Source organism: Mesoplodon densirostris, chromosome 12, assembly GCF_025265405.1.
Source record: "Mesoplodon densirostris isolate mMesDen1 chromosome 12, mMesDen1 primary haplotype, whole genome shotgun sequence".
In the NCBI taxonomy this organism is placed as follows: Eukaryota; Metazoa; Chordata; class Mammalia; order Artiodactyla; family Ziphiidae; genus Mesoplodon; species Mesoplodon densirostris.
The window spans coordinates 20697606-20710464 of record NC_082672.1 but is presented as its reverse complement, the minus strand read 5'-3'; the positions used below and the strand labels follow the sequence as shown (position 1 = coordinate 20710464).

The window sequence follows — 12859 nt, the reverse complement described above, 5'->3', positions numbered from 1 at the left end:
ATCAACTTCATGTACCCTGCATCTGTGGAATACATGAATAGACAACAAATCATTCCAAGTTGAGGAGCCAGGAGTCAGTGCTGTGCCTCTGAGGTGGGAGAGCCAACTTCAGGACACTGGTCCACAAGAGACCTCCCAGCTCCACATAATATCAAACGGCGAAAATCTTCCAGAGATCTCCATCTCAACACCAGCACCCAGCTTCACTCAACGACCAGCAAGCTACAGTGCTGGACACCCTATGCCAAACAACTAGCAAGACAGGAACACAACGCCACCCATTAGCAGAGAGGCTGCCTCAAATCATAAAAAGTCCGCAAACACCCCAAAACACACCACCAGACGTGGACCTGCCCACCAGAAAGACAAGATCCAGCCTCATCCACCAGAACACAGGCAGTAGTCCCCTCCACCAAGAAGCCTACACAACCCACTAAACCAACCTTAGCCACTGGGGACAGACACCAAAAACAACGGGAACTACGAACCTGCAGCCTGCAAAAAGGAGACCCCAAACACAGTAACATAAGCAAAATGAGAAGACAGAAACACACACAGCAGGAGAAGGAGCAAGATAAAAACCCACCAGACCTAACAAATGAAGAGGTAATAGGCAGTCTATCTGAAAAAGAATTCAGAATAATGATGGTAAAGATGATCCAAAATCTTGGAAATAGAATAGACAAAATGCAAGAAACAGTTAACAAGGACCTAGAAGAACTGAAGACGAATCAAGCATCGATTAAAAACACAATAAATGAAATAAAAATTACTCTAGATGGGATCAATAGCAGAATAACTGAGGCAGAAGAACGGATAAGTGAGGTGGAAGATAAAATAGTGGAAATAACTGCTGCACAGCAAAATAAAGAAAAAAGAATGAAAAGAACAGAGGACAGTCTCAGAGACCTCTGGGACAACATTAAACGCACCAACATTCGAATTATAGGGGTTCCAGAAGAAGAAGAGAAAAAGAAAGGGACTGAGAAAATATTTGAAGAGATTATAGTTGAAAACTTCCCTAATATGGGAAAGGAAATAGTTAATCAAGTCCAGGAGGCACAGAGAGTCCCATACAGAATAAATCCAAGGAGAAATACACCAAGACACATATTAATCAAACTGTCAAAAATTAAACACAAAGAAATCATATTAAAAGCAGCAAGGCAAAAACAACAAATAACACACAAGGGAATCCCCATCAGGATAACAGCTGATCTCTCAGCAGAAACTCTACAAGCCAGAAGGGAGTGGCAGGACATACTTAAAGTGATGAAGGAGAAAAACCTGCAACCAAGATTACTCTACCCAGCAAGGATCTCATTCAGATTTGATGGAGAAATTAAAACCTTTACAGACAAGCAAAAGCTGAGAGAGTTCAGCACCACCAAACCAGCTTTACAACAAATGCTAAAGGAGCTTCTCTAGGCAAGAAACACAACAGAAGGAAAAGAACTACAATAACGAACCCAAAACAATTAAGAAAATGGGAATAGGAACATACATATCAATAATTACCTTAAATGTAAATGGACTAAATGCTCCCACCAAAAGACACAGACTGGCTGAATGGATACAAAAACAAGACCCATATATATGCTGTCTACAAGAGACGCACTTCAGACCTAGGGACACATACAGACTGAAAGTAAGGGGATGGAAAAAGATATTCCATGCAAATGGAAACCAAAAGAAAGCTGGAGTAGCAATTCTCATATCAGACAAAATAGACTTTAAAATAAAGACTATTAGAAGAGACAAAGAAGGACACTACATAATGATCAAGGGATCAATCCAAGAAGAAGATATAACAATTGTAAATATTTATGCACCCAACATAGGAGCACCTCAATACATAAGGGAAATATTAACAGCCATAAAAGGAGAAATCGACAGTAACACAATCATAGTAGGGGACTTTAACACCCCACTTTCACCAATGGACAGGTCATCCAAAATGAAAATAAATAAGGAAACACAAGCTTTAAATGATACATTAAACAAGATGGACTTAATTGATATTTATAGGACATTCCATCCAAAAACAACAGAATACACATTTTTCTCAAGTGCTCATGGAACATTCTCCAGGATAGATCATATCTTGGGTCACAAATCAAGCCTTGGTAAATTTAAGAAAATTGAAATTGTATCAAGTATCTTTTCTGACCACAATGCTATGAGACTAGATATCAATTACAGGAAAAGAGCTGTAAAACATACAAACACATGGAGGCTAAACAATACACTACTTAATAACGAAGTGATCACTGAAGAAATCAAAGAGGAAATTAAAAAATACCTAGAAACAAATGACAATGGAGACACGACGACCCAAAACCTATGGGATGCAGCAAAAGCAGTTCTAAGAGGGAAGTTTATGGCAATACAATCCCACCTTAAGAAACAGGAAATATCTCGAATAAACAACCTAACCTTGCACCTAAAGCAATTAGAGAAAGAAGAACAAAAACATCCCAAAGTTAGCAGAAGGAAAGAAATCATAAAAATCAGATCAGAAATAAATGAAAAAGAAATGAAGGAAACGATAGCAAAGATCAATAAAACTAAAAGCTGGTTCTTTGAGAAGATAAACAAAATTGATAAACCATTAGCCAGACTCATCAAGAAAAAAAGGGAGAAGACTCAAATCAATAGAATTAGAAATGAAAAAGGAGAAGTAACAACTGACACTGCAGAAATACAAAAGATCATGAGAGATTACTATAAGCAACTCTATGCCAATAAAATGGACAACCTGGAAGAAATGGACAAATTCTTAGAAATGCACAACCTGCCAAGACTGAATCAGGAAGAAATAGAAAATATGAACAGACCAATCACAAGCACTGAAATTGAAACTGTGATTAAAAATCTTCCAACAAACAAAAGCCCAGGACCAGATGGCTTCACAGGCGAATTCTATCAAGCATTTAGAGAAGAGCTAACACCTATCCTTCTCAAACTCTTCCAAAATATAGCAGAGGGAGGAACACTCCCAAACTCATTCTACGAGGCCACCATCACCTTGATACCAAAACCAGACAAGGATGTCACAAAGAAAGAAAACTACAGGCCAATATCACTGATGAACATAGATGCAAAAATCCTCAACAAAATACTAGCAAACAGAATCCAACAGCACATTAAAAGGATCATACACCATGATCAAGTGGGGTTTATTCCAGGAATGCAAGGATTCTTCAATATACGCAAATCAATCAATGTGATACACCATATTAACAAACTGAAGGAGAAAAACCATATGATCATCTCAATAGATGCAGAGAAAGCTTTTGACAAAATTCAACACCCATTTATGATAAAAACCCTGCAGAAAGTAGGCATAGAGGGAACTTTCCTCAACATAATAAAGGCCATATATGACAAACCCACAGCCAGCATCGTCCTCAATGGTGAAAAGCTGAAACCATTTCCACTAAGATCAGGAACAAGACAAGGTTGCCCACTCTCACCACTCTTATTCAACATAGTTTTGGAAGTTTTAGCCACAGCAATCAGAGAAGAAAAGGAAATAAAAGGAATCCAAATGGGAAAAGAAGAAGTAAAGCTGTCACTGTTTGCAGATGACATGATACTATACATAGAGAATCCTAAAGATGCTACCAGAAAACTACTAGAGCTAATCAATGAATTTGGTAAAGTTGCAGGATACAAAATTAATTCACAGAAATCTCTGGCATTCCTATATACTAATGATGAAAAATCTGAAAGTGAAATCAAGGAAACACTCCCATTTACCATTGCAACAAAAAGAATAAAATATCTAGGAATAAACCTACCTAAGGAGACAAAAGACCTGTATGCAGAAAATTATAAGACACTGATGAAAGAAATTAAAGATGATACAAATAGATGGAGAGATGTACCATGTTCTTGGATTGGAAGAATCAACATTGTGAAAATGACTCTACTACCCAAAGCAATCTACAGATTCAATGCAATACCTATCAAACTACCAATGGCATTTTTCACAGAACTAGAACAAAAAATTTCACAATTTGTATGGAAACACAAAAGACCCCGAATAGCCAAAGCAATCTTGAGAACGAAAAACGGAGCTGGAGGAATCAGGCTCCCTGACTTCAGACTATACTACAAAGCTACAGTAATCAAGACAGTATGGTACTGGCACAAAAACAGAAATATAGATCAATGGAACAGGATAGAAAGCCCAGAGATAAACCCACGGACATTTGGTCACCTTATCTTTGATAAAGGAGGCAGGAATGTACAGTGGAGAAAGGACAGTCTCTTCAATAAGTGGTGCTGGGAAAACTGGACAGGGACATGTAAAAGTATGAGATTAGATCACTCCCTAACACCATACACAAAAATTAGCTCAAAATGGATTAAAGACCTAAATGTAAGGCCAGACACTATCAAACTCCTAGAGGAAAACATAGGCAGAACACTCTATGACATAAATCACAGCAAGATCCTTTTTGACCCACCTCCTAGAGAAATGGAAATAAAGACAAAAATAAACACATGGGACCTAATGAAACTTAAAAGCTTTTGCACAGCAAAGGAAACCATAAACAAGACCAAAAGACAACCCTCAGAATGGGAGAAAATATTTGCAAATGAAGCAACTGACAAAGGATTAATCTCCAAAATTTATAAGCAGCTCATGCAGCTCAATAACAAAAAAACAAACAACCCAATCCAAAAATGGGCAGAAGACCTAAATAGACATTTCTCTACAGAAGATATACAGACAGCCAACAAACACATGAAAGGATGCTCAACATCTTTACTCATTAGAGAAATGCAAATCAAAACTACAATGAGATATCATCTCACACCAGTCAGAATGGCCATCATCAAAAAATCTAGAGACAATAAATGCTGGAGAGGGTGTGGAAAAAAGGGAACACTCTTGCACTGCTGGTGGGAATGTGAATTGGTACAGCCACTATGGAGAACGGTATGGGGGTTCCTTAAAAAACTACAAATAGAACTACCATATGACCCAGCAATCCCACTACTGGGCATATACCCTGACAAAACCATAATTCAAAAAGAGACATGTACCAAAATGTTCATAGCAGCCCTATTTACAATAGCCCGGAGATGGAAACAACCTAAGTGTCCATCATCGGATGAATGGATAAAGAAGATGTGGCACATATATACAATGGAATATTACTCAGCCATAAAAAGAAATGAAATTGAGCTATTTGTAATGAGGTGGATGGACCTAGAGTCTGTCATACAGAGTGAAGTAAGTCAGAAAGAGAAAGACAAATACTGTATGCTGACACATATATATGGAATTTAAGGAAAAAATGTCATCAAGAACATAGGGGTAAGACAGGAATAAAGACACAGACCTACTAGAGCATGGACTTGAGGATATGGGGAGGGGGAAGGGTAAGCTGTGACAAAGTGAAAGAGCGGCATGGACATATATACACTACCAAACGTAAGGTAGATAGCTAGTGGGAAGCAGCCGCATAGCACAGGGAGATCAGCTCGGTTCTTTCTGACCGCCTGGAGGGGTGGGATAGGGAGGGTGGGAGGGAGATGCAAAAGGGAGGGGATATGGGAACATATGTATATGTATAACTGATTAAATTTGTAAAATAAAAAAAAAATAAAAAAATAATAAATAAAAAAAAAAAAAAAAAAAAAAAAAAAAAAAGTAAAAAAGAGGTAAGGGGACATGAACCAAGGGGCCAGAAGATGACTGCATAGTGGGTGGTATAGTCTGATGACAAGAGAGTCAAAGCTGGGTATTTTTTAGGAAGGAGAGGGAGAAAGTGCTATGAAAAACACAGTATGGACCTATCCAATATCTGAGGAGTGTGAGGCATGAAAAGCAGTCCTGTGTTGAAGCTGTGTCTTCAGGGGAGATCCAGATATCCATTAGAGCATGCAAGTGAAAGATGCATTCAGAGAAGAATTTGAGGACATGGGTTTTAATGATGACGGACCGAACTGTTTGACCTTCTCTTTGAAAGAGAAGGTCTCTTTGCCACTACCCTGAGTGTGGTCTGGATTTCTATCCTCCCTTGCCTATGTACATTGGCCCTGAGCCTTTAACTGGAACCACTGCACACCCTTGGACTGTAATTCCTGTCTTGAGTTCTTGTTGTCTGGACCCCAGCTGGGGACTGAGACCAGTTGGAATGGTCAAGGGTACCGCCTCTGCAGGAGACTTCCCACAGACCCTCAGGGAGAGACAGGGTGCTTACACCAGCCTAATTCACTAAACATTGGTACCTTCCTGCAAAAAAAAAAAAAAAAGACCAGTCTTCTCAATTTTAACTTGGTTTCCAGCCTGGGCAAAATAAAAGTCTTCCAGACTTCCCCTATATCAGCTGAGTGGATAAAAAGCAGACTAAGTAACTTCAGGATGAGAGCAAAGGACCTCATCCCAGGAACAAAAGTCACATGGGAGTAAAGAGTCCCCATTGAACAAAGCAAAATAGGGCTTGTCTAGTTCTGAAAAAAAGCACCTTAATTTTTTTTTAAGAGTTGACAGATCTCTGCTACCTGTAATGTTTTCTGTAAATGTTGTTCTGACAGTGCTATTTTCCCTTCCCACAGGCAATGTGACGTATTCATCTAGCCAACCAACATTTCTTAACTTACAGTATTGCCCTTTTCAGCAAATGCCAATTTCAAGTTCCATTTAATCAGAAGCTCCATGGCTCTTTGAATCAGGCTGTTGAGCGCTGACTGTGTGTTCTACTGAAGGAGTAAAACACTGACTATCCAAAGAGAAAAGGATATTTTGTTTTTATAATAATCATATATTATTGTTTTCTTCTTCCCTTTCTATGCAACTGTAAATTAATGAACAGAGTGGTATTTGGAAGTGGTAATACACTTGTCACTGATTTGTATACTGTATACAGTATTGGGAAAGTGGGTGGGAGCTTTCTAATATGATACCTTCTTTTTAATAACCATAAAAATTGCGTAAGAATTAGAAGACAATTTTACATTTTTACATTCCTTCATATTAACCTTGTACAATAACTTCATTTGTTTCTTTGACTCTTTTACCATTATGTTTTGGTTATTTATAATTCATCAGCCACATGACCAAATAGATTTTCTTTATTTGTTTCCATGATATGGCCAAATTAATAAGCTCATATATTTCAATCAAATATTATATGTTTATGGATTAGACTACAGCTCTGTGTATACGGTTTAACTTGATTTGACATCATACACTTATTTCTTTAGCAGTCACTTGGATAACCACAATAAAAATCCTGTGGGCCTAACTGGCATTTCTATTGGGATTTTTTTTTTCCTGCATTTTATTTCCCTGCTCTGTATCAGTAGGTCTTGATTTCTTTATTTATTTCATGTTCCAATCTATATAACAGGATTATAATAATCTCAAAGATCATTTTACCAAAGGTTGCCCATTTAAGCATATTTTCATTTTGATGCAGAAACAAAACTTGGTCCAACTTTTCCTAGTTCCCAGGTCTTGATTTTCATCATTCAGTAACACAGCAGACATTTACCTAATTGTGATACCAAAACACATGGCTGTCTTTGGTTCCCTTTGAAGAAAGTTTTACAGTTGTTTATGTATACTCAAACCCTCTATGACTCTTGAAGCCCCCAGTTATTTTCCTTCTGAAAGCAGACACAAATTTAATGAATGTCTCATTTTACCTTTTGAGTGAATGAACAGCCATTTTATTACCCTTCATTTGATCAATACATTTGGGAACAATGTTCATCAAAAGCCTACATCACTGCTTCTATAGAAGAATGAAATTAATACTTTCATGCTGGCACCCTGGCTTATACCTTTGAGTGCATTCATTTGGGTATTTGGTTCGGCTTCTGATTTAACATGTATTTGATTCAGTTTAAACATGTTATGTGATTTACCAAATGTAGAGAAACCAAAAAAAGTGAAAATAATGTGTGTTGATTCAAGCATTTATGCTTTTAAAACATCAGGACATTTTAACCTTGAGTTCTCTTTAACTGGGATTTGGCCAGAAGGAGGCTTAAAGTTAGAAATTCCTACTCTTTTAGAATAGGTTGGGTGGGTTGGGGGGCAAGGGTGTCTATTTGCAGCAGAGATATTTTGAGAAGAAGAAAATTGTTTTATATAAGAGGAAAGCCATGACCACCTTTCTACCTCAGATCCGTCTTCATCCATCGTGTTGGAAATAGCTTTATGCTACTGCAGTCTGAAAAATCTAAAGCTTTTTATCAGACCATGTCATACCCAGTAAAAGTACCTATTTAAAGAAAAAAAAATTCCCTGAACTCTGAACTACAAGTTGTAGATTTGGTGTCTTCCTTGTCCTTACTTTGAAAAGTTACGTATTAATTTTTTTCTGCCTGTAATTGTGTGCAACACGTTCTCTATCTGCTATTAAGGAAAAGCTACATAAAACACTACATTGTAACCTTCTAAGGGATAATAAATATAAAGAAATAATTGCAGTAACAACAAGGGGAAATAAGTATGTAGTTCTTTTGAAATATGTGGTAAAGAACTAATCATAGACTATCATCTAATCCGGTTATATCTGTATTTTTCATCCTGAATAAAAGTAATTTTAACACAAGATGACTTTGATATTCTTCAGCGGTGTTCACTGGTAGACTCTGAACTTCAAATGTACATTTATGTAAATAAAATATAAAGAGACCCTATATCCTGATAAATCTACATGTGTTCCTGCAGTTTCTCTCATACACACTAAAATACATTCTCTCTTACTCTCACTGTCTCACTCTCTCTTTCTCTGTGTTCCTCTCTTCTCTCTTATATATATAATTCTCAATTTCCTTTACAGATAGAAGGCTTATTGATAGGGAGTAAATAATGTTGGATGTTAAAAACATGTACATGAAACCTATTGAGCTTTTGTTTTTCATTTTTTTGGGGGGGTACCAAATTACTTTATTTGAAGGTATGGTACTAAGGAAAGAACTTTGTAGATGTTTTGGTACAACTTATAGAAAAGGTAAAGGTAACCCAAACACGCGTGCACTGCCTTGATGCAGGGAAGTCATCCCAGTGGCTACAGGAAGCCAGCCTAAGGCTTAGCTCTCATTATCACTATTTCCCAGGGTGTGCTTGTCAAAGAGATACTCTGCCATGCCAGATTCGGGGGCCCCCATCTTGTGCAAGTTGGTTACGTGGCCACCCAATTCTTTAGTGGATTTCACCTGCTCATGCAGGTAATGAGTCCCAATGAAGTTACACAAATTAGGTGTCATTTTTGTCAGTGGCCAGTTTGTGCAGTTCCAGTAGTGACGGATTCACACTTTTTTCCAAGTGTAGCGCACATTCCATTGCATTCAGCCCATTCTCCCAGTCATCACGGTCTGGCTTCTTGATATCCTGAAGGAAGATTCGGCCACACCGTTGGTTCTGCAGCTTCGTCAGTTTCTCAGCATGTTCCCTCTCCTCATGAGATTAGTGAAGAAAGTATTTGGCAAAGTTCTTCAAAGCCACATCATCGCGGTCCAAATAGTATGACACGGACAGGTGGACGCAGGAGGCGTAGAGCTCCAGGTCGATCTGGCGGCTGATGGCAGCCTCCGAGCCCTGGTGGTAGTGCTGGCGCACCTGCGAGGGGGACGCGGTTGTCATGGCGGGAGGCCGAGGAGAGGCGGCGGGGACCTTGGGGCGGCCGGAGCGGCGGGTGAGCGCTGCTTCCATCCCTGCACTGTTGAAGCAGGAAACCGCGGCGACTCTCCGCGAGGACTGTCTGAGCTTTTGTTTTAATAGCTTAGGTGCTATTGGTATTTATTGGTTACCCTTCCAAACCCACTTTTAGCCTCATGCTCTTAAATAATGCGCGTTTTGTATATGCACTGGATTTTACCACTCTGGTAGGAGATTTAGTACATTTCGGAAGCTACCCCAGGGGAAATAGCATTGAGAATCATGTTACTTGATTCTAAAAGTAAAAGCTATCTGTGAAACAGAAAAAACCCCAAACATATAATCTGTTAAAGAAAATCGATCAGGCTTCCCTGATGGTGCAGTGGTTAAGAATCACCTGCCAATGCAGGGGACTTGGGTTCGAGCCCTGGTCCGGGAAGATCCCACATGCCGCGGAGCAACTAAACCTGTGCGCCGCAACTATTGAACCTGTGCTCTAGAGCCCGTGAGCCACAATTACTGAGCTTGTGCGCCACGACTACTGAAGCCTGTGGGCCTAGATCCCGTGCTGCACAGCAAAAGAATCCACCGCAGTGAGAAGCCCATGCACTGCAAGGAAGAGTAACCCCCGCTGGCCTCAACTTGAGAAGGACCCCCGCACAGTAACGAAGGCCCAATGCAGCCAAAGTAAATAAATAAAATTAAAAAAAAAAGAAAGAAAATCGATCCATTTCAATAAACATACATTTAAAACATCCTGTCTACCTCAAAGTAATATCCACATTAAGCATTCCTAAAGAACCAATTGTTGGTTTCCAGCAACCTGTTGAGTAGGTAGTTGAAAATGGAGATGAGAACAAATGAAAAAGTTTTGTTTTTATACTAAGCCTAAGCCTTCAGCTTGTTACTTCTATCATTGAGAATGTGTATATATATATATATATATTTTTTTTCCTCCCTTCCTTTTTTTTTTTTTTTTTTTGAGATACGCGGACCTCTCACTGTGTGGCCTCTCCCGCTGCGGAGCACAGGCTCCGGACGCGCAGGCCCAGTGGCCATGGCTCACGGGTCCAGCCGCTCCGTGGCATGTGGTATCCTCCCGGACCGGGGCGCGAGCCCATGACCCCTGCATTGGTAGGCGGACTCCCAACCACTGCGCCACCAGGGAAGCCCTATATATATTTAAAGAATGTAGTTTGCTTTTGGATATTCCCCACCCCTCTGGACCACCACCATTCAACTGTTTCAGTAGACCAACTTTTTCAAGGGCCTTTCTTAATTCACTCGTTGAGAATTTGTTGAAACCACTAATACCACACCACCTAACACTGTAAGCAGGCTCCCCACAGTTCATTGATATGATACCAGCTTGTGTTTTTGTGAGGTTAATTAAGTGACAAGAGTGAGACTTCGATGGAGGCCAGGAGCCAATCACAATCGTATTACATTCACTACCTGTGGTATTAGTTATTTATTGCCACTATAATGTGACACAGCAGCCATAAAACCTCATAATCATTTATTTAGCTCATGGGATGTGAGGTTCAGCTGATCTGGGCAGGACTCTTCTGATCCCAGCTGGACTTGCTCACATGTCGAGTTGACCGGCTGTTGGGATGGCTAGACTCAGATGACTGTGGCACCTAGGTGGGGTTCTTTCATCCACTAGCAACCTAACTAACTGGGTGTGTTTTTGTGCAATGACAGACTTGTGGGACTGCAGATGGGCTCTGCTGAGAACTGGTGCATCATCACTTCTACTGAATTCTGTTGGTCAAAGCAAGCTATAAGGCTAGGTATGGGGAGTAGATTCCACCTCTTTTGTGAGACAAACTGCGGAGTCACGGACAAAGGGTGTAGCTAAGGGGAGGAGCCATCAGGTTTCACATTATAAATTTAGAGGGAGGAAAGCAGAGGACATGGGCCAGAATACTAACATGTCCATTTCCTTGGGCATGATGTCCACTGCCTCAATGGAGTGGGAAGGAAGCAGCCTTTTTATGAGGCCTTCTTTTAAAACAAAGATCAAGAAGATCAGCCCCTCCTCCCCAGGCTATCAATCCAATTTCAGAAGGAAACACAAGTAGGAAAACTTACCATGTCTTTGCCCCAAATCCTAGGAAAAGCAGAAGACCTCCTGATAGAAAAGGACTGGTACTAAAATTAGAAAAAATTAGAAAAAATAAAACAGTTATTAAAATAAAACAATAAAAATTAGAAAAAATAAAAACAAAGAATAAAGAAAGAAAAAAGCATAGGTGAGAGAATAAAAGGGATATTATTATAAACTGCTCAGAAGTTTTGTTTAAATTGTTAGCTGGAAGAATACACAATACACAGGAGGTTCTTCACATTGACCAAATGAGTAGATACATGTGATATCATACCCTGGCAAGCATTTTTCTAGAAACACGCAACTTATTTGCACTTTGTTTAAACTTACCAACTTGGCACTAATCTTGCATTTTGAAGGCATTCCAATTGGTGACATAGTTTTCATAATTTGGGAATATTTTCAGTGTATGCTTGGGTTCAGCTATTCTTTTACAGATAGCTTATTTTTTTGGTACTGTTTTGAATTTTGTATGTGAGTAATTAGGAAAAGTTAATTGACAATTTGCCCACACCTTGCTCTGTTGTCAGTCCAGAAACCACAAATGTTGAATTTGTAATTAAATGAGAAGAGGTCCCAGGCTGCCATGGAATGTAATTACAATTAGTTCCTGATTATACTTTCTTAAGAAACATTTTTTGAAAGTATTAAAATACTGATTTTTAACTTTTTACTTCAAATCAATTTTTTTCTTTTAATTTAGATAAAGTAAAATAAAATGACATTATAAAACTGTTGGAAAGAATTGAGCCATTCTAGCATAAATCTGACCCCAGTGAGCCTATCAAAATCTAGAATAGTCTTGTTCATTACACTCCATGAATCTCATGAGCCATGTTTACCCCTTAGCAAACTGAGGACAACTATTTATGCTGCTTGGGATGTCTGTGAGGGCAGTTTCAAAAGCTCAACCCTTCCCCAAATAGTCCTCATGTATCCTGTTCTCTCCCCACTCCCACCCCGACCATGCAGGTTAATATTGGTGATGATATCCAATATAAGAGGCTGCTTAGTACAAAACAAAACGCATGCTGGATGCTATATGCCCAAAATGTCATTAATGAAATAATAAAATTTTAAAAGTAAAGAGGACTCTTGTGATTAACTGGAGGATG

General features: G+C 39.1%; 1 protein-coding gene and 1 pseudogene across 5 annotated transcripts in view; one reads left to right on the top strand and one right to left on the bottom strand.

The window, feature by feature from the left end:
- UTRN (utrophin) overlaps nucleotides 1–8655 on the top strand; it is a 533820-nt gene extending 525165 nt beyond the window's left edge. For all 5 annotated transcript variants that reach the window (XM_060114636.1, XM_060114635.1, XM_060114639.1 and 2 more), the window contains one exon: nucleotides 6577–8655. In XM_060114636.1, the coding sequence (XP_059970619.1) occupies nucleotides 6577–6585 (9 nt within the window). In that variant the 3' untranslated portion in view covers nucleotides 6586–8655. The remainder of the gene's footprint in view (nucleotides 1–6576) is intronic.
- A 397-nt stretch (nucleotides 8656–9052) lies between these two features.
- Nucleotides 9053–9647, bottom strand: LOC132500069 (ferritin heavy chain-like; annotated as a pseudogene).
- Nucleotides 9648–12859: the final 3212 nt, after the last annotated feature.